The sequence below is a fragment of the Saccopteryx leptura genome, chromosome 3, assembly GCF_036850995.1.
Source record: "Saccopteryx leptura isolate mSacLep1 chromosome 3, mSacLep1_pri_phased_curated, whole genome shotgun sequence".
Lineage (NCBI taxonomy): Eukaryota > Metazoa > Chordata > Mammalia > Chiroptera > Emballonuridae > Saccopteryx > Saccopteryx leptura.
The window spans coordinates 225,392,976-225,419,218 of record NC_089505.1 but is presented as its reverse complement, the minus strand read 5'-3'; the positions used below and the strand labels follow the sequence as shown (position 1 = coordinate 225,419,218).

At 39.4% G+C, this 26,243-nt stretch overlaps 2 protein-coding genes across 3 annotated transcripts in view; one reads left to right on the top strand and one right to left on the bottom strand.

Annotated features, from left to right (window-relative positions):
- ZC3H8 (zinc finger CCCH-type containing 8) overlaps window positions 1-2,462 on the bottom strand; it is a 44,957-nt gene extending 42,495 nt beyond the window's left edge. Inside the window, exon 1 of the mRNA XM_066377734.1 lies at window positions 2,182-2,462. Coding sequence (XP_066233831.1) covers window positions 2,182-2,462 — 281 coding nt within the window. The remainder of the gene's footprint in view (window positions 1-2,181) is intronic.
- ZC3H6 (zinc finger CCCH-type containing 6) overlaps window positions 2,264-26,243 on the top strand; it is a 61,062-nt gene continuing 37,082 nt past the window's right edge. Inside the window, exon 1 of one of the 2 annotated variants that reach the window (XM_066377733.1) lies at window positions 2,264-2,311. Coding sequence is in view for 1 of the 2 variants with exons in the window: in XM_066377732.1 (XP_066233829.1) it covers window positions 2,611-2,642 (32 nt within the window). In the remaining variant the exon portion in view is untranslated. Of the gene's footprint in view, window positions 2,312-2,503; window positions 2,643-26,243 lie in introns of those variants that run through there. The other variant, XM_066377732.1, reaches the window with a different exon arrangement.

Genomic DNA, 26,243 nt, shown 5'->3' with positions numbered 1-26,243 from the left:
GCATATGGCTGACACAGGGCATCTGCAAGCCCAAAAATAGTTCAGGGGCTGCTTATATGCCCTTGGTCACACATAGACTGGGGAGAGCATGACGTCATGGTACAAACTGGCAACAATTGTTAGGGGATACACAGAAACATTAAGACTTTTAAGGTAACACAAAGATGTTTACAAATCTTTCAGGGTTCATGTTCCTTTACTAGCCTAGAGGTATTTTACCCTCAAGCTTCCAGGAAGGGGGAGGAACTACAGTCAATGCAAGGTGGTATGTAAATTCTGCCTCCTATTGAAAGAGAAGAAGTTTCTCGGTTAATCTTTATTTTAGATTTAAAACTGAATGACCTATTGTTCTTGCAAGCCAGAAACTTCTACATTCTTCTCCCTCCTCTCCCTAAAGCAGAGGTCCCTAACCTTTTTTGGGCCAGGGACTGGTTTAATGTCAGAAAATATTTTCACGGACCGGCCTTTAGGGTGGGACGGATAAATGCACAAAATAAAATTATGTGACCGGCGTAAAAACTGTGGTATTTTTAAATATAATTGTCGAACTTACAAGACAAGCGTCAAGAGTGAGTCTTAGATGGATGTAACAGAGAGAATCTGGTCGTTTTTTAAAAAATAAAACATCATTCAGACTTAAATATAAATAAAATGAAAATAATGTAAGTTATTTATTCTTTCTCTGCAGACCGGTACCCGTCCGCAGTCCAGGGGTTGGGGACCATTGCCCTAAAGGAGGGATGGGACAGGAAAGCCTGATAGGAAAGCCTGATCTTTCCTCCCAGAATATCAATATCAACTTTCAGCTTTTTGGTACCTTACAACACCCATAGTGACGTTCATTTCGTCCATAGGTGAAAAAAATTGCAAGTGAAGACATCAATCAAGAAGTAATATGGAAATATCTTAAATAAGAGTTTTATTGCTTTTTATCGGGTATTATTTAATATTTTTTCATTAATATTTTAAAACTCAACATTATCTAGTTTTGTGTACCTCTTTTATTGTTCTTATTTAAGTATAAGTACATGAAATAAACTACCTTGTGATATGCCTTTTTTTATACTTAAAATGGTCATTAGGGCAGAGAACCGGTTCTTAAATTATTTGAATCCCACCACTGCACTGGAGAGGTTGGAAAATTACCCAGATCTTTCAAGTCTGTTATTCCACATGCATAAGAACAATGGGCAGGCCTGACCAGGCAGTGGCACAGTGGATACAGCATCAGACTGGGATGCAGAGGACCCAGGTTCTAGACCCTGAGGTCGCCAGCTTGAGCGTGGGCTCATCTGGTTTGAGCAAAAGCCCACCAGCTTGAACCCAAGATTGCTGGCTCCAGCAAGGGGTTACTCGGTCTGCTGAAGGCCCACAGTCAAGGCACGTTTGAGAAGGCAATCAATGAACTAAGGTGCTGCAACGCGCAATGAAAAACTAATGACTGATGCTTCTCATCTCTCTCCGTTCCTATCTGTCCCTGTCTATGCCTCTGACTCACTGTCTCTGTAAAAAATAATAAAAATTAAAAAAAAAAAAAAAAAAAAAAGAACAACGGGCAGGACTTAAGACAAAGAGTGAAATTGCTAAGGAAGCTAACAGACCCGGAACTTGACTACTTGCCATGACCTGCCCAGTTAGCAATTTGTGGTCAGACCATCCTGGGTCATTACTCTTGGTCACCCAGCCTGCCAGGCCTACCATGTGGCTCCCTGAGCTTGTCTGACCCTTTTCCTTCACAATAAGCAAAGACAAAGGAAGTCGTATTTGGGAGGACCAACCATCAAGTCCATCCCTTTACTAAAAACTAAGGTACTCCCTTCAGAACTAAAACCAAGTTAGTGTCAACAAAACATGATTCTGAGCATTCAATATTACACAAAGAGGCTTGCTACAGCCTTTAAGGAGAAAGTACTGTACATTTCTCCATCATTTAAGCAACAAAAGTTAAAAAATAAAATAAAACCCACGAGTGAACAGTGCGCCATCTTTATCACCCTAGACAGCTCCACACCGGGACAGCTTCACATTACGTTTGTTAGAAGCCTCCCTACCCTTCCGCGTGCAGAGTCCCGCAAACTGCACTGAGACACCAGACACAACGAAGATCGCCTGCCCACCCTGAGACGCCTCTGCCGCTCCGCGGCCAGGTGACCCACCCCTACAGGTTATTGACGGCCGTACCCTCCAATGGCCGACGCTCTCGGGTCGGTGGGCGTGGCACGGCGGGGCTCGCGGAGGGATATTGCGCCGCTAGTCCCGGGTTGGTGCGCGACGCCATCTTGTCGAACGCCGTCCCGGGGCCGCCATGTCGGTGAGGAGCAGTCACCGCCACGGCCACTGTCCAAATCCGCGCGTCCCGGCGCGCCCGTCCGCCCACTCCCGAGCCTCGGCCGCCGGCGGCGAATAGAGACTAGCGCGGAGGCGCCGGCTGCGGCCGCGCCCCGTGTTTGCAGAGAGCCCATCTCTCTGGCGTGGTTGTTAACAGACTGGAAAGTCTGTGTCTGTGTCGCTCACTAGTAACCGTGAGTTTTTACCGCCTCGTCACGGCGGGCGGCTGGGGTCCCGTGCCCCGCAGACCGGCCCGCAGCCCCGCCCCGCTCCTGACCAAACATGACAGACTGTGAACACGCAGGGCGCGGCAGGTCGGAACCTTGTCTGTCTGTGTGTCGGAGGAGAGGGCTGGGCGGGGGCGGGCGGGCCCTGCATGACCGAGGCGTCTCCGGGCCGCTGCGCTGGACGGCGCCCTGGGAGGCGGGCTGGCGGCCGCGGGAGGCTGGCCCCCTCCCGTCCTGCCCGCCGCGCGGGTCCTTCCGGCCTCCCGCCCCGCCCGCCGCACGTGCGACCCTCGCCCCGGGCTGGGGCTGCGACAGGGCCAGACAGGGCCCGCCGCGACTTGGTAATAACAGGTGTTGTATTTGACTGGTTCCCTAGCACACTCCGAAAAATAAACATGTTTGGGTTTTTTTTTTCCTTTGCTTTCTTTTCTTAGGAAATATTTAAGCAACCCGGAAGGTCATCTATTTGAAATGGCAAGTTTCAAGTTTAAAATGTTAACACAAATACTTAGGCTTTTGCCAACCTTGGTGTAGCACTTAGTGGAAACTCCATGGATTAGCCCATTTAGCCCAGTGTTCTAAATACTATATGTCACTTGAACATTTACCTGAGATTCTGATTTTTTAATTTTGCTGTACCTTTACTCTTGGTTCCATTTAATGGTTTGGGGCATTTACAGAGTTTAAATAGCGTAAACAGCATACGGAAGTTTTAGTTTTTTAACTTAAGAGTGGTAAGTGGGGGAAAGGACGTTTGGATCAACAATGGACCAGAAAAACCATGGAGGTCCTATAGGATTACACAGGAACAGACCTGAAAATTTCCTATCGCCCAGTGACGTTTAGCTGTTCTAACATCTTAGCACAAGGCATTATTCACGTGCTGTGGTGATGCTTCTGCAAGTAGGCCCACTCTGTGCCAGTCCTGTGCAAGTATAGCAGTACAATTACAGTAGTAGGCTGCACCATCTAGGTTTGTGTAAGTGCACGGATGAAATTGCCTAACCACGCATTTCTCAGAATGCATTCCCTTTTATAAGCAGCAAATGCCGGTGCATTGATATCTTAATGATTAAGGAAAAGAGAGCTTTCCTTCTTTAAAGTTACTTTAAATCCACTGTATGTGATTACAAGGTCCATTGCATCTGATTCTTACATAGAATATTTGAACCTAGCAATCACTCCTTTGGGATAAAAGGTAATCAAAAGTATACATTGTACAATTATATACAAATTGTTGAAGTTCTGCCTGTGAAGTAATGTGGTCTGCTTTTATTAAAGCATTCCAAACACTTAAAAAAACAACAACCCAGAAGCAGAAATTACAGAAACTTGAAATATCTTTACATCTGGCAAACTTGAGAGGGATAAATATGATATTTTGACAACTTTGGTACTGTAATAATAAAAGTAGATTTTCAGAAAGCATTAAATGTAAACACTTAAAAATATGAATACACAAGCTTAGCTTGCACTTGACATATTTTCCATGATTTTTTATTTTTTACATTGTTACTAAAATGAGGAAATTCTTGGAGTGGATTAAGTAACATCTTGAGAAGTTTCCCATCTTCATATCTGACAAACTAATGATGAGGCTTTGCTGATGGGGACTAAAATTCATTTTGTATGTGTGTGAAAGGAAATCTGTTCTATGTAGTTAAGAAACCATGTTGCCAGGGTCAAGTGTCACAGTAATTTTGTTAGTATGGAACTGTGACGACAGACTTTAAAAATAATTTGAAATTATAAAACACTGAATCAAGTTCAAAAAGAAATTTTACAGAATTCTTTGTAAGATCTTAACAACTTAGAAGGAACTAAAGATTAAGTAAGTAGTCTTTATAGTTTTATATTAGGACTAAGAAAATATTTTCTGGTTTATGGAGCAAAAAGGTTAGCTCCATCATATTCAGTTGTTAAGTTGGCAGTATTATTTTAAAGCAATAAGAAATGGTTTATCTTTTTCACACTTTTTTTTTTGTCAACCTACATGAAAACCAAAACAGCTACATCAGAAAACAAAGTGAACTAGGAGTCAGAAGAAATGGTTCTAGCTACAGCTTTGGTACCATTTAGCTTTGTGAACTTGAGCAAGCATAGTTTCTTTATTGATAAGAAGGTTCTACAGGAATTTTTTAAGTTCTGCAAGATCTGATTCTCACCCATCTGGGGAGCATTTTAAAAGTTGTTGATGTCATCTCCATGTCTGAACCTCAGCCTGGGTTTTAAAGTTTTTAAAAGCTCAAGGTATTCTAATACTTGCTAATTGAGAATTATACTAGATCAGTGTTTTCTAGACTTGAGGAATCAAAACTTTTGTCCGGCATAGAGAAACTGAATCAGAGTCTTTAGGGGAGAATTGTGGTAATCTGTATTTTTAATAGGCTCCCCATATGATTCTTAAGAAATTTAGGGCCTGACCTGTGGTGGCACAGTGGATAAAGCGTTGACCTGGAAATGCTGAGGTCACCGGTTTGAAACCCTGGGCTTGCCTGGTCAAGGCACATATGGGAGTTGATGCTTCCAGCTCCTCCCCCTTCTCTCTCTCTTCTCTCTCCCTCTCTGACTCTCTCTCTCTCCTCTCTAAAAAGGAATAAATTAAAAAAAAAATTAAAAAATTAAAAAAAAAAAAGAAAAGAAATTTAGGAAAAAGTTGATCTAATCTGTGGAATCCGCAGATATTGCTTCTATAGTAATTTTATATGTAACAGAAGTTTCTGTAAATTACGTGATGAAGCTATATGAATTCTGATATTTGGAGGTAGGCATTGTCTAGGATATTCTTCTGATACTCTTAAAAATAAAAGTATATTGTGAGTGCAGGATAAAACATCTATGATTTTTATAACTGCTTTGATTATATAGATTAAAATATTACTCATAGTTTACATGCAAACGAGATTCTAAATGGAAATGGAAATACGTAATGTACAGTTTTTTTAAAAAAAAATGTTTTCTTGCACATTTTTTATATTACAAACAAATCTTTGCACAAGATTTGTCAAGTGAGTTAGCTTTTTAAAAATCTACCCATTTGGTGTACTTTCTCCTCTAAATATTTTAATGCCTGGAGCAAAATCATTGTATTTTTACAAATAAATGTATTGATACATAGAACATTAGTAAAAGCCTTCTGCCTAGGTCTTTAGAAATTCTTGTTTCATTTTTTATTCAGTTCTTTCCATCCATCCAGTTCCTTTAGGCACAACTCCAGCCACCTAGCTTTATTTTACAGTGGAATATTGACCCAATTAAGACAATTCACAAACAACTCTTACAGGCCAAATACTTAGGCCTTGCTTTGGACACATGCAGTAGACTAGGAACAATAAATATACATCCAAGTAACTATTGTGTATTTCCTGAAATATGCTAAAGATAGAAAGTTTTACAGGGCCCTCACTGCGGAAAACAGTTTTAACATGAATAGTATAAAGAATTTATGATTCTTAGAGTCTATTGATAGGTATGGATAATCCTTTCTTTTGGGAGGAGGTTATTGCCTATTGTGTACAACCTTTCTACCTTCTTTTCCTCTTCTGCTTTTCTTCCTCATTGAAAACAAGAACAAGGCCTGACCTGTGGTGGCGCAGTGGATAAAGCTTCAAACTGGAAATGCTGAGGTCGCCGGTTCGAAACCCTGGGCTTGCCTGGTCAAGGCACATATGGGAGTTGATGCTTCCAGCTCCTCCCCCCTTCTCTCTCTCTCTCTCTCTCTCTCTCACCCTCTCGCCCTCTCTCCTCTCTAAAAATGAATAAATAAAAAATAAATAAAAAAGGAAAACAAGAACAAGAGAACGCCACATAAAATAATAGGGGTTTATATCTCTCCCCCATCTCCATCTTCCCCACAGATTGATGGAAACCTTGCTGAGGGACTTAGAGAATCTGGAGGAAGGAGGGTGGAGGAGAGGATTACTTTCCATTTGTATTAGGGCTTTCATTTGATTCTCACATTAATCCCATGAGGGAGTTAGCATTACAATGGTCATTTTTGTTTGAGCTCTCACTGATAGAACCTAGATAAGAACCCACGTATGCAAACTCCTACCTGAAGTGTTATTTCACTTTCCATTAAGTTTTCACAGGGAAGTAATGCAGTAAGTGCTTGGCTTCACTTTGAATGGTTTGGGATTGTAATGTGCTGATATTTTAAGAGAGACTTGCATTCTGAATAAAACCTGGGTTCTGATCCTAGTTTTTCCTTTCACTTGGTTAATGTTCTTCTTTTTTCCATAATTATTTTTCTTATTTGTGAAATCAGGTAGTTGAACCAGATTATTTCTAATCTCCCCACTTTAATTAGTCAGTAATTTTAATTAAATTGCAGATGTAGTTCCTTACATCAACAGTTTATTTGATGCTCTGCACCAGTGATGCTCTACAGCATTTTCAACTGCTAGTCCAAGGACTGGCTGCCAGAAATTTTGTGCCAGTCCAAAAGAGTTAACAACCCTGATGTATGAAGACTATAGACCCAATGATCTTAGTCAAATTTGCTTATGCTCATGGTGATTTATACTTTAGGGATCCCTGAAATAAGTCTATTTTTACCAGTCTGCCAAGTGTAAAAGGTTGAAAACCACTACTCTATACAATATCTAGTTTGTAAATAGTATGTTTACTGAAGTAAATGACTTTCCTTACTAGGCCATTAATTAATTTTATTCTTAATTGTGGTAAAAATATATATAACATAAAATTTACCATCTTAACCATTTTCAAGTGTACAGTCACTGGTATTAAGTACATCCATATTGTGCAGCCAGTCTCCAAAATTTTCTTTCCTCTTACAAAACTGAAATTATTATCAATTTATTTTTTATTCCTAAGTCTGCTGATTTGACTGTTATTAAATCTATCAGATGAGGCACACAGGAGAAGTGCCCATTTGCTTCTCCACCCCTCCGCCGCGCCTTCCTCTGTCTCTCTCTTCCCCTCCCGCAGCCAAGGCTCCATTGGAGCAAAGATGGCCCGGGCGCTGGGGATGGCTCTGTGGCCTCTGCCTTAGGCGCTAGAGTGGCTCTGGTCGCAACATGGCGACCCCCAGGATGGGCAGAGCATCGCCCCCTGGTGGGCAGAGCATCGCCCCTGGTGGGCATGCCGGGTGGATCCCGGTCAGGCGCATGCGGGAGTCTGTCTGACTGTCTCTCCCTGTCTCCAGCTTCGGAAAGGTGCAGAAAAACAAAAAAAATAAAAATAAAAAAATAAATCTATCAGATGAGTTTTTCTCTAGAAGAAGAAACAAATTAGACATCATGTTCAGATTTGATGTTGGAAAGCACTTTGTCTCAGGAAGACATTTTTATTCTTTTAGCCCCTTGTAAACAAATTATTTGATTCACTTTTAAATTTTTGCCATTAATTTTTTATTAAGCAGACATTTATGTGCCAAGTATAGTTAAGCCCTGGGGAAATAAATCTTGACTACAACATCACTGAACTTGCTCTCCAGGACCTCATCCAGTAGGAGAAACAAATTGGTAAATGCACATCGATGGCACCACATATAATGGAGTTGTGAACTGAGAGCAGTGGTGGCACAAATGGTCATGGCAGGGAAACATCGTGGAGTAGCCAGGTCTGGAGGGAGAAAAGGAGTTTTGGCTAAGCAGTCTACCAGGTGGTGGCTCAGTGGATAGAGTGTTGGCCTGGGATTCTGAGGACCCAAGTTTGAAACCCCAAGGTCGCCAGCTTGAGTACAGGCTAATCCAACTTGAGTGTAAGGTTGTGGCTTGAACAACGGATCATACATAAGACATCATAGTTGCTGGCTTGAGCCCAAAGGGCGCTGGTTTGAGCAAGGGGTCATTTGCTCAATGGCTTGGCTGGATCTGCCTGGTCAAGGCACATATGAGAAAGCAGTCAATGGACATCGAAGGTGCCACAACTGTGAGTTGATGCTTCTCATCTCTCTCCCTTTCTGTCTGTCTGCCTCTCAAAAAAAAATTTTTTTTTGGCTAAACAGAGGCAGGTATACATGGAAGAAATGAATACATAATAGATTCAAGAATGGTAAAAGTATTAGTATATAGAGCATGTACAACATAGTTTGGGCAATGAGGAAAAGACTTAAATGAATTAAGGGTCAGCCCCTGAAGGATGTAAAGGTCTCTTCAAAGTTTTTTAAGCGGGAGAATGATCAGATACATTTTTGGGTGTGATATTCTGGGGGCTAGGACAAAGTGGACTACTGAAAGAGATCAGTAGGTGAAGGTAAGTTTAAAAAGCTTTCACAGTCACTTTTATTAACTATCAAGCACCAATTTAATATGTATTGTCTGGGCTCAAGGAAGATAACAGTAAAGAAAATAATCCTTTACCTAATGGAGCTTACATTTTCTTTGGAGAGAGATAATAAACGTGTAAAACAAATGTGTTAGATGATTATAAAGTAGAAAGGGAGATGGGGCATCCTGTGGGTGTGGGAGGCTATTTCTATTTTAAAGATGGTGTTTAGGGAAGCACTTACTGAAAAAGTAACATTTGAGCAAAGCTCTGAAACAAGGGAGCAATCTAGGCCAGTATATATGGAGGAAGAGCATTCCAGATAACTGGAACAGAAGATGGAAAAACCCTGGAGCCAGCAATGAGCCTTGTGTCATTTAAGGAAAAACAAGGGAGCAAAGTAGTTAAGAAAAGAACAAAAGGGGGAGTGCAGTAAGAGATGAAGTTAGATGGGCAACAGAGCAATTGTGAAGGCTTTGTAAACCATTGTGAGGAACTTGGATTTTACTGAATGGGATGGAAGCCACTGGAGGGTTTGAACAGAGGAGGGGTTATGCTGTAGTAAGAGTGGTAACAAGAAAGCTACTGCAGTAATCTGAGTGACAGGTTATCAGAGTTTAGGCCAGGGAGGTGAGAATGGTTGGATTTTGAATATGGTTTGAGGTGGCACTAGTAGAATTTGCTGCTGTGTGCAGGTTGAGCATGAAAGAAAGGATTAAGTCAAAGCTACTGTAAAAGTCTAAAAATTGGGTAAGAACTCCTGGTCAACAACATTGGCAATAAGAAAGCAGACAAAAGTCAAAATTTGTGATATATTAAAGTTGATAGAACTGGAAATAAAGATCTAGGAGTTTTCAGCAGACATGTTAGTTGAAATGAGCAAAAAAGAGGAAGTTTAAGAAAGGGCTGATCACAAAGTAAGTAAAGGAAAGTAAGAGTATACTAAATTAGGACATTTAAAACCTTTTATGAGAGAATGCAGCAGAATTTGCAAACAGGTGGACTTCAGGCCTAAAATCTGCCCACATTGTGGATTGCCTGTTTTGTTTGAATGCCATCAGACTTAACTTGTGTTCTCCAACCTCAGTACTGTCACTCATACTTTCTCCACAAGTTCTGCTTCAGTTAATAGGTGGCTTGCCTAACCACTTAAGAATTTGAGTTTGTGACCCCTTGTTACACAGTGAAGTTACGTTTCCACCTGGGCAAACTGGCAGTCTGGCTAGCAAAAACCTCACAGAGATGGTGACTGAATTCACCAGGTCAAGTTTTGACTTTAAGGCTGCCAGCCATAGTCTTTTGTTCATAGATGCCCCCTAGAATTGTATAACACAGCAGCCCTACTTTAGTTTTCCAGACTTAGAAACTGATCATTCTCAGAGCAGAAGACTTGGAGATTTTAATTTATGCTCAAAAATAATAACTGGCTAACATTTATCTGGTGTTTACTATATGACAGGTTCTAAATACTGTACATGAATTATTTCACTTATCTTCATAACAACCCTAGGAAGTATTTCCCATCTTTGCAAATTAGGAAGGAGACACTAAGAAATTGATAAATTTTCTAAGGTCATAGATTAAATCAAAAGGAACTGAAATAATCTGAAAATTATCTGACTTTAGAGCTCAAACTTTCATTGGAGGGTAGACATCCCCCATTGAGAGAGAGTGTGTATGTGTATCAGAATATATATAGATAATCAGAATGCTAATGTGTGTGCATCAGAATATATATAGATAATCAGAATGCCAATTTGGTCATGTAAAATGAGGATTAGATGTTTGGATATTCTCATGTAGAATGATATTTGGAAAACCAAATTATTAAAAGTTGCCTAGTAAACAAGAGCATGGGATTAGAATAAGGTAATTGAGTAAATGACTATAATTTTAAATGGTATCAGGCTCTGATAAAGTGATATTTCCATCTCCATAATATATCTGCCAAGTAGATTCTTGCATCCATCTGCATTACAAGGTATCATCTCTCCTGGGCAGTGCTTCCATGGGCACTGGCCACATTTGTGTCTCCATGTTAACTTTTTCATCATTTCCATTGCTAACCACCCCTCCTTTCTGATGGATACATTGCTTTTTATTGCACGTTAATACCGTTTTTTTAAAAAAAAATTATTAATTTGTTAGAGAGGAAGGTAGAAAAAGAGAAAAGAAAATATCGATTTGTTCCACTTACTTATGCGTTCATTGGTTGATTCCTGTATGTGCCCTGACCAGAGACTGAACCCACAATCTTGGCTTACCCAGTTGATACTCTAACCAACTGAGCTACCTGCCTAGGGCTGTTTATTATCTTAAATTTAGTTATCTTTTATTTGGTCCTGTGTATCTGACTTCCTAATTTCTGTTCTGGTTCATCTTGTTTTGGTTTTATGGTTGAAATTACTGAGGGCATTCTTATTTCCAATATCTTTATTGAGATGTTTGGGACCTGGAAGTTACTACTTACCACTGATGCCATGTACCAACTCATGCATTAGGATGACATTAGCACAAGCAACTTCAAAACATGATTATTACTCTTGGGAAAGAGCAGCCTTTCTCTATTGTAAAATTATATGTGTGTGCGTGCACATGCTTTGCTTTGTTTATAATGTGCTTACTACTTTAAATAAACTGTTTTAATACTTAAACTTTCATAAATCATAGCCACATTCTTGAGTGGCAAATAAATGACCAAAGCAAATTCCAAGAAATTTTTAGAGAGAGTCCTAAGTTAATTATCATTAAAGTTATACATAAAAACCATTTGAAAATCACTAACAATCTTTTATAAAAGTGGTAGAAAAATAAAGAACCTAGGTTTAGCTCTCATGATATTCAATACTTGATATATATTGCTGTTCATAATTCATATACATTAATTTATTTGGTCCATAAGACAGAATAGATATTAATATCTTAATTTTATAGTTTAGGAAAACAGATTCAGAGGGTAAATAACTTGTCCAAGGTAACTAAACAGCTGAATGAAAACTGTGGCATTTGGTTTCAGTACTCTCCATTGCTTCCATTGCCTCATACTGATGGTAAATCTGGTATCAGATGCTGGGTTGGGTTTTGGACACTTAAGAAGGTTTTCTTTGTTTTTGTTTTGTTTTTTTGAAGTATTACTTAATCATAGTCAATTTCATCCTAGTTCATTATAAATTCATATTATATGACAGGCTTATTCTCAACCTAAAACATTAAAAATGGAATTTATAAAGAATATTAATTTTTCACGTATTTTAAGAGAATATGGAATAAGTTAAGTTTAACTGACTTACATCTGCAAATTTTTAGCTATAAAAAACACAAGTGTCAGTCTGTTAAGGGAATTCATTAAAAATGCATAGAGATCAGAAGAACTGATACTTCTTTTGCTTATATTTTCCTTGCTTACTGGAAGTTGACAATAAAATGTTAGGTCACTGGTACATGTGTAGGGTTGAGTTCTTTATAACCTTTACTCTTTAGCTCATAAAGGAAGTGGTGAGTTGATTTGTATGCCTGTGGAGAACATAGGAGTCTGTTTAAAAATTATAGTTTGGGTAAGCAAATGAAAGTGAATAATGCATTTAAATAAGAAATACCTACATCTTTTGGCTATATAAATATATTGCAGCAAATATACAGTTTTTTGAATGCCAAGTGTCCAAGTGTGAAAACCAGTATTTGACCAAAGCTGGAGCTGAAAGCCAATATTCTCATCACATATTAAACTTCTGGAATATGTGAATAAATCTTAAATATTCTTCAAATTATTATTATTATTAGACATTTTAGTGTTCTAATTTAAAAATAGGACATGACAGTACAGTAACAGTTTTCAGCACTGTCTGTTTCTAAGTTACTCCTGTGATTACTGTAGTGCACGTGATTGATACTGAATGAAGGGCCACTTTCAACTAAGATTGTAGAATAAGATAGTTGGAACTTTAATTCACTAATATTTTTTTATGTTTTTAAAGCATCTTTAGTAAGAATGGTTGAATATGTTGCACTAACTTTGGAGCGTTTCTCCTTATGAAATTTTGAGGTAACAAAGTTAAAGTTAACTTACTGTTTTTAATTTATATACAAAAGATACGAATTCCCAAATAAAATTTTTCTTGAAAGATTTATGGAATTAAATAATTAAAAATTAAACATTGTCTTTAGAAGTTACTTTGTTGAATGTTATAAATACCAGTATGCTAAATAATTGAACAAAGTTAGGATTATGACAAAATTTATATTATTCAGCTTTGTATATTTCATTTAAATTTTTAATCATTTATCAGCTCAAGGATATATTTTTCCTGAAGTCTACAGTACTCTGTTTTTTTATTAGTTGATAATTTTAAGTTTGTATTCTTTATAAAGTAGCTCTTATAGTCATCAATTGCAGCATCTTTCTCTTGCATTAATGTACATTTATACTTCATCTAACCGATAAGATGTATGTATAAAAGCACATATGCAGATTCTCATTCTAAGTTGTACTTAAAACACCTTCTTAACTTATAAAATGAATGTGCAAATACAGTAAATACAAAGGGCATGGCTTTTTCATATATAACCTTGTTACACTGATTGTATAATATTGAACTAATAATGGTCATGCAATTTCTTACATTGTCACACTCAGGGGCACCAAAAGTGACTTGAAGCCAGCCAGGACATAATGGAGAAATATTCTTTAGCTGTATACTTAAGCCAAAGCCTAATTTTGGAACATCTTTTAAAAATAATAATCCCATCACACTCCCCAAATTCTAAAGTCCCAGTATCTCATGTTATAGTTAACCAGTTAATTTAGGAAGTTGGATACATACAGACCAAGTGTCCTTTGTAGATACTGGGTCAGAAGCACTTGCACTAGGCATAGTGTAGATTGTTCCAACAAGACTTTTTCAACTTTTCTTTGACATTGTGATACCTAGAAGATTGCTTTCTGGCTTTCAAATTCTAAATGTTTCTGTAGACTTTCTAGCTTCTCCTGTCTATACTGAAGAGCCTAAATCAAGAGGATAAATTGAAAGGGAATGAAAGCAAGTGAATTTTAGCTTAGTGAGGTATCTCAGACAGTATACGAAATATAAAGAGAAGAATTTCTAAAATGTAGTTTCAAAAAAAAAAAATCTATGGCAAGTGTGTTCACAGTTTTGTTTTGAGTTATGTAATAGTCTGTCTCTGCTTATGGCATAAAGGATGCTTGACAAATGGAATTCTTTTCCTTCATATCAACTATCTATGCAAATTTAAATACATATACATATATATGTATTTTAGAGAGAGAGAGGAAGGGAGAGAGATGAGAAGCAGGAACTTGTAGTTGTGTCAGTAGTTGTTCACTGATTGCTTCTCATACGTGCCTTGAGGGGGGGGGCCTCAGTCTGAGCCAATGATTCCCTTGCTCAAGCCAGTGACCTTGGGTTCAAGCCAGTGACCTTTGGGATCAGTGACCATGGGATCATGCCGATGATCTCACACTCAAGCTGGCGACCCATGCTCAAGGTGGTGAGCCTTTGCTTATGCCATATGAGCCCACACTCAAGCCTACCCTCAGCGTTTCAAACCTGGAACCTCAGCATCACAGGTTGAAGCTTTATCCACTGCTCCACCAACAGTTAGGCTAGGATATATTTTTATTTTTTATTTATTTTTGTCACAAGTTGCCTAATATACAGCAATCTCTTCTGTCTGGCATTGAATGGGAGTGGAGAATTAATAACATTTTATGAGAAATGAGTTTATTGTCAATATTTTCAAAGGAACTCTGTAAATAAAATACATGGTGTGCTTTCAATCTTACTAGTTATTGGTTTATCCTTTTCTAAGTTACTTTTGGGTCATCATAAATCTGTTGTCACCATAGTTACTCTGAACTCAAGATGTTACATTCCATATGGTGTTTTGTTGTTGCAGTCAGGAGACTTTGGAAATACAGTTTTCACCCACTGTTAAGTGTTGCTTAATGATAGTAGAAATGCCCTCATGAAAAGACTTCAAACTTGGTGCGTGTTAGCTTCCTTTTTGCTTTTCCTTATTTTGTATAGTTTTTCATTGTTATTTATTCTCTGAAGGAAAATAGGTCTCTTGAATTTTTAACTTTCCCCAATTTCAATGAAAGTACTTGTAGTCTTACATACCCATTTTATTCAAATGCATCTGTTTCAAGTAAATCACAAGAGGAAAGGAAACTTTAGTTGAAGGCTATCTGCTAGGTACAGTGCTGAGTGATTACCTAACTTGATCTCACTTATTCCTTAACTCGGCAATGGTGAATTAATTAACCCTTTGAGTAGTGAGTTTCTTTCATGCTCACTAGAGTTTTTTTCATGCTTGCTAACATGAAAGTTAGCGAGTGACTTTTTTTTTGAATTTTTTTATTTTATTCATTTTTAGAGAGGAGAGAGAGAGAGACAGAGAAAGAGAGAGGGAGAGAGAGACAGAGAGGGGGGGAGGAGCTGGAAGCATCAACTCCCATATGTGCCTTGACCAGGCAAGCCCAGGGTTTTGAACCGGCGACCTCAGACTTTTTTTCAAAAAATGAAATTAGTTTCAGTTCCAGTTTTATTAACTTAAATCATGTTTGTTTGATAACCAATTTATGAAAACAAGAACATACATTTGCCTTTTTTTAATGTTGCCTTACACATTTTTAAAATAAAAATTTTTGTTATCTGGATGGTCAGGAGGCACGAAGACATACATGAACGTTCGTACTACTCAAAAGGATTAATCCCATTTTGTCGATGAGAAACCGGGTATTGGTTGTGAGATAATTTGTTCAAGTTTATATAGGGTAGTATAAGACAGGGAAGCAGGACTTGAACCCAGATCTTACCAGCTCTAGAGCTTCTGTTCTACCCTACTATGAATGATGTTTCTTAAGTATTCAGTTTTGTTTTTAGTTTTTTGTTTTGTTTTATTTTTGATAGAGTCATAGAAAGGGACAGATAGGGACAGACAGACAGGAAGGGAGAGAGATGCAGAAGCATCAGTTCTTCATTGTGGCACCTTAGCTGTTCATTGATTGCTCTCTCATGTGTGCCTTTACTGGGAGCTACAGTAGACCGAGTGACCCCTTGCTCAAGCCAGCAAGCTTGGTCTTCAAGTCAACGTGGGCTAGCAACCATGGCATCATGTCTATGATCCTACACTCAAGCCAGTGACCATGCTTCAAGCGGGATGAGCCTGCGCTTAAGCCAGCAACCTCAGGGTTTTGAACCTGGTTCCTCTGCGTCCCAGTCTGACACTCTATCCATTACGCCACTACCTGGTCAGGCATAGTATTCAGTTTTAACATGCCATAAATTTAAAGCATTAATTAGTCTTTTTAATAAATCTGTTGTTGGTTATTGTTCTTGTTTAACACTCCTCCTTTAACTTCCAGTGTCAGGTGACTTCACTTTGCCAGAACCCTGAGTCCTCATTAAATAACAGGGTTGTTTTTTTGTGGGTTTTTTTTTGAGGGTTTTTTGTTTGTTTCTTTTTTTATTTTGAGTTTTCTTTAACTTTAGGTGGAAGTTGCTGTTCTGGCAGCCTTATTAATATTCACTCTGTAATCTGAATATTGGTGCTTAGCTCCTTTTTGTTTTAATTAAATGGCAAATCTTAATAATAACAATTTTCACTTCTTCCAGCATTCTCTTTCCCTTTTCTGACTTTGATATGTAGGCTTTCACCCAATAGGTTGTTACCTTCCCTGCACCACTCTTTATCAAATTGTTTGAGATCCTGAAATGAAATAGGAAGACCTATTTTTCATCTCTGCATGATTTAAATCTTTTTACCTCTTTTAAAATATATCTGTACAATAAAAATTTTGACTAAAACATATTTTTGACTGATTTTCTTTGAGCATTTCAAAAAATACTGTCAAGGCCGTGGCTGGGTTGCTCAGTTGGTTATAGCATCATCCCTATAAGCCAAGGTTGGAGGTTTGATCCCAGGTCAGGGCACATACAAGAATCAACCAGTGCATGCATAAATGAGTGGAACAAGTTGGTATTTCTTTTTCTCTCTCTCTCTCTCCTTCCCTGCCTCCCTCTCTCCCTTTTTCCCCCCTTCCTCTTTCTAGAATCAAATTTTTTTTTGTATTTTTCTGAAGTGAGAAGCAGAGAGACAGACTCCTGCATGCGCCTGACGGGGATCTACCTGGCTCGCCCACTAGGGGGCGATGCTATGCCCATCTGGGGAGTTCCTCCGTTACAACTGGAGCCATTCTAGTGCCTGAGGCAGAGGCCATGGAGCCATCCTCAACGCACTATGCTCCAGTGGAGCCTTGTCTGCTGGAGGGGAAAAGAGAGATAAAGAGAAGAGAGGGAAGGGTGCAGAAGTAGTTGGGTGCTTCTCCTGTGTGCCCTGGCCAGGAATCAAACCCGGGACATCCACACACTGGGCTGACACTGTGCCACTGAGCCAATTGGTCAGGGCCAGTCAATTTTTTAAAAAGAGAACTTTATGATAAACACCCCCGTGTTCTATCAGTTGATGAGATTCTTAAGTAATCTTTACATCAGCTGCTATAAGATGATTTGGCTATTTGCCAGATTCTTCCCAAGAACAGACGTGTGTAGCTATTACAGCAACATGGTTAAAATGATGGACCTGGGAATCAGAGTACCTGGTGTTTGGGTTATAGCTTTGCCATCTGCTAGCAGTTAATTAAGCTCTTTGTCTCCTTTCTTCACCTGGTTAATGGGGATAATAATAGTATTTCATAGAGTTCACATGATGATGAAATGAACTGATCCAACATGCCTGGCAACATAGTAAGTGCTTAATAATTGTTAATTATCATCACACTAGTTTTTACATTCTTTTTTTGTTGTTGTATTTTTCTGAAGCTGGAAACGGGGAGAGACAGTCAGACTCCCGCATGCGCCTGACCGGGATCCACCCGGCACGCCCACCAGGGGCGAAGCTCTGCCCACCAGGGGGTGATGCTCTGCCCCTTGGGGCGTTGCTCTGCCGCGACCAGAGCCACTCTAGCGCCTGGGACAGAGGCCAAGGAGCCATCCCCAGCGCCCGGGCCATCTTTGCTCCATTGGAGCCTCGGCTGTGGGAGAGGAAGAGAGAGACAGAGAGGAAGGAGAGGGGGAGGGGTGGAGAAGCAGATAGACGCTTCTCCTGTGTGCCCTGGCCGGGAATCGAACCCGGGACTTCTGCATGCCAGGCCGACGCTCTACCACTGAGCCAACCGACCAGGGCAGTTTTTACATTCTTACTGCAAATTTGAATTGATATTATTTTGCTTCAGACTATAATTCTATTATGAATACAGTTGGAATCAAAGATAGACAAATAATGAAAGAATTAGATAATAAAAATGTAGATAAATATTGTTAAGCATTGTTTTTAAATTATTTGTTAAAGTCACATATCTATAATCCTCTGATGTCCCCAAAGGTTTTAAAGGTTCTGTTCCAGGCAGTATTTGGCCTTTGTGGGGGAAAACAGCATAGTTAACTTGTCCTCTTTTAAAGGCATAACAGAAGTGGAATTATTTACATTTTCTATTGTTATCTATATTAGAATGACTGTAGGACTACTGAGGTATGACAGTGAGTGGTGGATGATTATGCCTCTAAAAAGTAGCCTGGAATTTTATCTACATTTTCTTTTGTTTTTTTTATTTTGTTGATTTCTGTCCTTATAGTTATCATTTTCATTCTTCTTGTTCTTTTGGGTTTGCCCATTTTCTTTCTTTTTTTTTTTTTTTTATGATTATTAATCAAAAGCTTTTATTCCTTTTTTTTTTGTATTTTTCTGAAGCTGGAAACGGGGAAAGACAGTCAGACAGACTCCCGCATGTGCCCGACCGGGATCTACCCGGCACGCCCACCAGGGGCGGATGCTCTGCCCACCAGGGGGCAATGCTCTGCCCCTTTACGACCAGAGCCACTCTAGCACCTGGGGCAGAGGCCAAGGAGCCATCCCCAGCGCCCGGGCCATCTTTGCTCCAATGGAGCCTAGGCTGCAGGAGGGGAAGAGAGAGACAGAGAGGAAGGAGAGGGGGAGGGGTGGAGAAGCAGATGGGCGCTTCTCCTGTGTGCCCTGGCCGGAATCGAACCTGGGACCTCTGCACGCCAGGCCGATGCTCTACCACTGAGCAAGCCAGCCAGGGCCCATGGGTTTGCCCATTTTCAAGGTTTTGTTGACTGTATGTATAGTTCATTTGTTTTTAATCTTTTTTATTTTCTGAATGTGTTTAAATAAAAGTGTAAATCTTTCTCCAAGGACTCTTTTCTTTGTTTAAAGGCCTTTTATAACTTAATGGTATACTCTGCACAAAATTTATACTGGTAAGTCCACCAGGAGGTTACTTTGCTTGAATTTAGATGTTTCATTAATATATTACTTGTATATTCATATGTACAGGTATATGTATACATATTCACATTGAAAAATTTGAGGCTGAAATGATTATGATTATTTACTGCTATGTTACAGAAAATTAATTCATTATTCATTTATATTCGTACTATTTTTAAGGAAAATCTTGACCCTATTAAAAGGAATGGCCTCAGCAGTAATAATGAAGTAAGATTTTAAAGGTATAAATCATGGGAATGTTAGTAATATTCATGGAGGATTACCTTTACGGATCATATCCTATTTATTTTATTAGTTGTTTTTAACTAATTTTTATACCTCAACACTGTTGGGGAAAAAAGAGTTCCCATCAGTGATAGTGGGTGTATCTGAGTGGATGTGTCTAAGTGTCAGAATCTCCATGTCTATGCCTTTTCCTTTGGGCTCTCATCTGGATTTTTGTAGTGTGTCCCAACTGGTTCCCTATACCTGTTCTGTTCCTTCTAGATTTGTTTTTCACTCTCAGTCAGAATGGAAGCCTAATTACATCACCTCCTTTCCTGCTTTTTCATTTCTCTGAGGATGCTCAAAACTGCATGCTCTAGTGCCACTCCAGCATAATTTTGAATCTTCCTCCCCCCCCTTTCCTTTATGATCCAGTGATACTGGCCTTGTCTTGGTTTCTATCTCAGTTCTATACACAAATTTTGCTCATCCTATTTTCTGTTTGCCAGAGGTCCCACTCTAATTCTTCATCTCTCAGGCGAACTCCTCATCTCAGTTCATTCATGACCTCCTCAGGGAAAGCCTTCAGACTTTCCTCTACTTTGTATGCTCATAACACTGTTTTATCTTTCTTGTACACTTGTATGGTTATTTTATTTTTGTAATTCTTTGATGTCTGTCTATCTCCCCTACCACTAGATGGAAAACTTAGAGAAAACTATGTCTCTTTCTTTTTTCCTATTGTATTCCCACTGAGAAAGTGGTGAATAAATATTTGCTATCTGAATGAATTGCTATTTGGGGGGGAGGGAAGGCAGAAAATTCTTATGTACATAAAGTTTTTTAGAATTACTGCTCTAGATTCATCTCTGGATTATATCAGAACATGGGCACTTGTTTATTTGAATAATACCTTGTTTCTTCATTTAATTGTTTTTTCTCAATTGAACTGTGGCAGCATGTCTTTGGTTTACACTGAGGTATGCATTAAGTGATAAGCTATTGAATTGGCTCTAGGGACACTATTAATGATAGTGCCCATTGTATCAGATAGTAGTGTCTTCATAAGGACTCAAAGGACAACTATCTGATCTCACTCCCAGAAAAATTGTACTTCTCTTGAACAAGTGGTCTGTTTTTATCCTGGAAGCACTTTGTCTTACACTTAATTCTTGTTCCTTGGCTCAGAGCCAAGTTTGCAGCTCACATCTGAAAATTAGGGATGTCTGCAGTGTCCCTTTGAAAACTAATTTTAGCGTCATCTTAATCTTTATTATTTTATTTTATTTTTTTATTAAGTGAGAGATAAGGAGGCAGAGAGACAGACTCTCACATGTTCCCTGACTGGGATTTACCCAGCAAGCCTACAGGGTGATGCTCTCTGCCCATCTGGGGCCGCTGCTTCGTTGCTTGGCAACTGAGCTATTTCAACACCTGAGGTGAGGCTATGGAGCCATCCTCAGCACATGGGGCCAAGTTGCTCAAACCACTGGAGCCATGGCTGTGGGAAGAGAAGAGAGAGAAGGGGAGAAGGGTGGAGAAGCAGATGGTCACTTCTGTGTGCCCTGACTGGAAATCGATCCCAGAACTTCCACACACTGGGCTGGTGCTGTACTGCTGAGCCAACTGGCCAGGACCATCTTACTCTTTCGAATTTTAACTGTGCTTTATTTATATTTTCTATAGCTTTATAAATAGCTTTAAAGGGATGATAAAACTCCACCAGAGTTTTATTTTTAAGTTAATCATCCTGCTGGGTAAAAAATGAGTTCATTGTGTCTCTCAATGCTAAAAAGTGGAGAGGATAAGAGGAAAATGAAAAGTATATTACATGTTAGGAGGAAATAAAAATTCTCTTGATTTTTTTTCTGTTTATGTAACAAAAGCACAGGCATTGCTATATAGAGATATCTGAGGAGGTATATGAGAATTGTCTGCTAAGCTCAGGGATCTACAATTAGCACCTTTGTGTGCACATGCTGGGAACAGGGCAGAGTTCTATTTTATTTTATTTTTTTTTTGTATTTTTCTGAAGCTGGAAACGGGGAGAGACAGTCAGACAGACTCCCGCATGCGCCCGACCAGGATCCACCCGGCACGCCCCTGGGCGATGCTCTGCCCCTCCGGGGCATCGCTCTGTCGGGACCAGAGCCACTCTAGCGCCTGGGGCAGAGGCCAAGGAGCCATCCCCAGCTCCCGGGCCATCTTTTTGCTCCAGTGGAGCCTTGGCTGCGGGAGGGGAAGAGAGAGACAGAGAAGAAGGAGAGGGGGAGGGGTGGAGAAGCAGATGGGCGCCTCTCCCGTGTGCCCTGGCCGGGAATCGAACCCGGGACTTCTGCATGCCAGGCCGATGCTCTACCACTGAGCCAACCGGCCAGAGCCTCAGAGTTCTATTTTAACTGTCCCCCCTTAGTCCTACTCACATAGAGCAGCAGTTACATGTTCACATTTCTGTGGGAGTTCTCATCAAAGATCTTGCTTGATATTTGGCTTGACTATCACAGTCCCTTTGTTTTCATTCTGTTGCAAAATAAAATTTTGTGCCAGCTGACGAAATGACAGCTATGCAGTAGCATATCTGGCTCTGGAGACCAGGCATTAGAGGACAAGTAAGAGCAGCCATGACTATTATAAGGAAATACTGGAAGGATTTTAGAGTGATAACTAAAGAGTTCCCTTTTCTGACCAGGAGATCAGATCTTAAGACTTTCTGAGTCTACTTTTGATGGCCAAGATTTCTTTTCTTTGAGTATAGACTGGTCAGCTTTCCCTGTGGCATTCATTACTCCGTGGGCAGCAGCAAGTGTGGTTAGAATTGTTTCAGAGATTTCTCTTAGCTGCCAGCAAGAAATCTAGGGCTATGCTGTTACCTACCACCAGTTGGATCAATGACTTTAGTTTGTTGTACTGCTAGCATTTTATAGTCAATTTTTGATAAATTGAAATTCTAAGTTATGTGACTCCCATAATTGAAAATAGACCTTCATGACCTTAGCCAGCTAGCTCAGTGGTAGAGCATCGGCCCAGCATATGGATGTTCCCGGTTTGACTCCCAGCCAGGGCACACAGGAGAAGTGCCCATCTGCTTCTCCACCCTTCCCCCTCTACTTTCTCTCTTCCTCTCCCCCAGCTGAGGCTCCTTTGGAGCAAAGTTGGCCTGATCGCTGAGGGTGGCTCCATGACCTCTGCCTCAGGTGCTAGAATGGCTCTGGCTGCAACAGAGCAACACCCTGGATGGGCAGAGCATCGCCCCCTGGTGGGCATGCCCGATGGATCTCTGTTGGGCGCATGCGGGAGTCTGTCTCTCTGCCTTCCCGCTTCTCACTTCAGAAAAATACAAAAAAAGAAAATAGACCTTTAGGATTCTAGCATAAAGTGAGTAACAGTTTCTTCTCCAGAAGATCACTGTCTCTTTAGATACTCCTAGAGAAGCATGGCCTCCTGAAGGACATGGGAAGGAAATACCTATAATTGTCTAATTATTACATGTTAACCCATAACTGTTATTTGTATATGCCAGTTAGGTTTTGATGGGGCAAATATGAGTAAGTATGTTGATTCAAGAAATGAAGACAATAAGAGCCATATATAGTTGTAAAAACAAAAAGGTTTTACTTATACCAGGTCCCATTCCTGAAGGAATTTGTATTTGGCTTGAGGCTTTGACAAATTCCAATATTGGCTTGAGGAGTAAAACAAACCAAGTAAAAATCTCCATGACTGTAGACTGTCAAAAAGGCATAAACTGAGTTTCAGCCAACCAGATACCATCTAGGTGTCAAAATGTTTTGGATAAAAGGTAAATACAAAAGCACTTTGAAGATTGTAGATACCCAAATTTTACCATTGGTGGTTTGTAAAGAAACTTTTTTTTCTGAAACAAATATAATAAGCCATCTAGGATGTAAATGTGCAAGGCCAGTTGGGGATAAACAGAAAATCACAGAGGCTCATGTCAGGTAGCTCTGTCATGACCTCAGTATGATCAGCCAGTACTTGCCTTCAGGATAAGTACCTAGTTTTGGGGAGGTCTTAGGTAGAGAGTTGAGTCACGATTTAATCAAGACGATGTCACATGTAAGCTATATTGGTTAAGGGAAAGATCAGGGCAGGTGCAGATGAAGCCTAGACCCAAGCAACTTTCTTTGAAGCCTGCTTACAGATTCAGCCAGTTCATTACTTACATAGACAAGTGCAAGATCTTCATGTCCCTCATCTAACAGAACTCTGAAACCCAAGCAGCCAGATGGTCATAAGTAACACAAAGGACAGTTTGTATTGTAGCTAAGCATTTTTTTTTTTAGCCTGAGGTGTAGCGTAAGGAGTGGGCCAGATGGATGAGAACCTGCCTCCCTGCAGCCTCCCATAGGGCAGAGAGGGGGGTGAGAAAGTCTTGTGGCAGCACCACCAGGACTACCTATCTTTCCATACTCTGGGGGCACAGGGTGCTCTGCCAGGGCTCAGGTCATCTATGGTTGGGTCTGCCTGTGTAGCTGATGTGGAGACATAAAGGTTGCAGGGTGCTGGTGCAGAGAAGCTCTCCCCTACACAGAAAGAACCGATGACAGAGTAGATCAGGACAAGGCTTGAAGACAAAAGTGGTAGAGCCATAGTCCAACACATAGGAAATGTGTGTCCATTGGTCTCAGAATAAGCCATCTCTATATTATCTGCTCCTGGACTGTGAAGAGATCCTGGATATCCTCACACAGTCAGTACATTCTGAAAAATGTTTTTGTAATCATAGCAGTTTATCCCAAGAAGCTTGTGTTCATGAGTAGTGTCTTTGTAGTGTCATCCATCAGGAGTACTGGTATTGTCTTTCATTGAGGCTGTTAAAGATTCAACATCTGGTTTGTAGTTTGCAACAGGAGCCTTTGGGCAGCATGAAGAAGAAGCAGAAACTGTCTGTGGAGGTAACACTGAGTGGTTCAAGTTAATTTATTTTACTAGTCAACCAAACCAGAATGGAGAAAAGTAGGCTTGTATGCCAAAGCATATCAGCTTATGAGGATTTAGTGAGTAATGATATCAAAATGGGAATGTATCAATACAGAGTATACTGACCAATTTCAGTCTTTAGTTTATACTATAGAATGTTATAATTTTCTTCAGTTGTTTCCAATATAGATATTTAAATCAAGAGATACAACCTTCTTTATTTTATTATTTTTAAAAATGATAGCTTTATTCAGACAAAATTCACCCATTTAAATTAAGCATTCAATTAATTGGTTTTTAAGATACTCACAGAGTTGCACAACCATTACCACTGTCTATTTTTAGAACATTTTTATCACTCAAAATAGAAACGCATCCCTTTGGCAGTCATTCCCCATTCCTCCCTCTGCTCTACCTGGCAGTTCCTAATCTCCATTCGGTCTATGGATTTGCCTAAGAGATAAATTCTTTTGAAAATACTTTTATTAACTGGACAATTATTTACATGTCTGTAAACATAAATATGACTAAAAAGGACATAATCACTTACATTAATAAAAAGTCATCCATATGTAATTAACCTAGGAACTTTTTGATTAAATATTTAAAATTACCTTGGGTTTAGTAAAAAATAAAAACAGCTTTTGTGATAGTGTTGAGCTAATTTAAACTCTAGAGAATGCATGCAAGCACCCTTGACTACTTATGTTAAGTCTTTCATTTTTTTTTCCACAGAGATTAGTGTCTGATACATCTGTAGGTGTCAATTAATAAAGCTTTTTTATTCTGGTGACAGAGCTAGTATTAGAATCCAGCTTACCTCCCATTAAGTCTCTTCTTTCTATTACGCCGCACATCCTTTCCATATGTGTTCAAAGCTGATTTTTTAAAAAACGTTCAGAAGCAGTTCATAGACATATGGGTCATTATTCTTTATTTTCTTTTTTGTAACCAGGCATAAAATCACAAGTTTAAATTTGTTATTGTATGAATGCAGAAATAATAAATAGGCTAAGGGAGAGGGAAGAAAACTAAAAACTTTCAGTGTTTTATGTCTAATAAAAATATAAATGCCCCATATTTCACAGTGAAAGAATTTATACAAAGTAGGAGGACTTAAATTGTATGAAGCAATTTCAGCTTGAGTGTATTATGTATTTAAATGACTATTTAAAATGCTGAATATGAATTACTGTTTTTAAGATATAAAAATGTATATGTGTAGATAGTAATCACCACATAGATAATACACAGAATATCTCAACACCCAGAAGACTCCTTAGTATCTACCTGATATTTGTTGGTTACAATCTTCCAGGAAGTCATCACTATTTTCACTTATGTAAACAAAGATTCCTGGTGCATATGAACAGCATCAAATGAGTCTTTTGTGCCTGGCTTCTTCTGTTTATAATTATGTCATAAGATTCATTCATATTGTATATAGCAGTATTTAGTTTTTGCTTTATAGTTTCAGTTATGTTTCAGGCTTGGAAAGTGAAGAAATTGAGAGTAGCTGGGTAAGCAGGGGGACTCGATGATAAAGAGCCTTTTGGTAGTATTGAGGAGTTCTGACAAGCTCCTCAGGTCATTGATACTGCCTTTTTATCATGGAAAACTTGACCTGTAAAAAGAGAAGAGTAGAATGAACCCTCATAAACACATCCCACCGTCCAGCAATCACAGCACATGGCCGGTCTTATTGAGGCCACCTCCTCTATCCCCAGTGGATTATTTTGAGGCAGATGTGAGACATTGTGACATCACTAAAGATTTTTAGCAGGAGAGTGATACGATTAGTTTTGTATTTTAGAAATCACACATTTCTAGTAATTTGAAAGTATCTTAAATTCTGCCAGCATAATTTGGGTGATTCTCATTTGCTTTCAGTTACACAAAGACATCTACCTTTCTGGAAAAACTACCATCTACTATTTGTAGTTGCATTTTTTTCAAACTGTATGGAAGCAGATTAAATGTTAA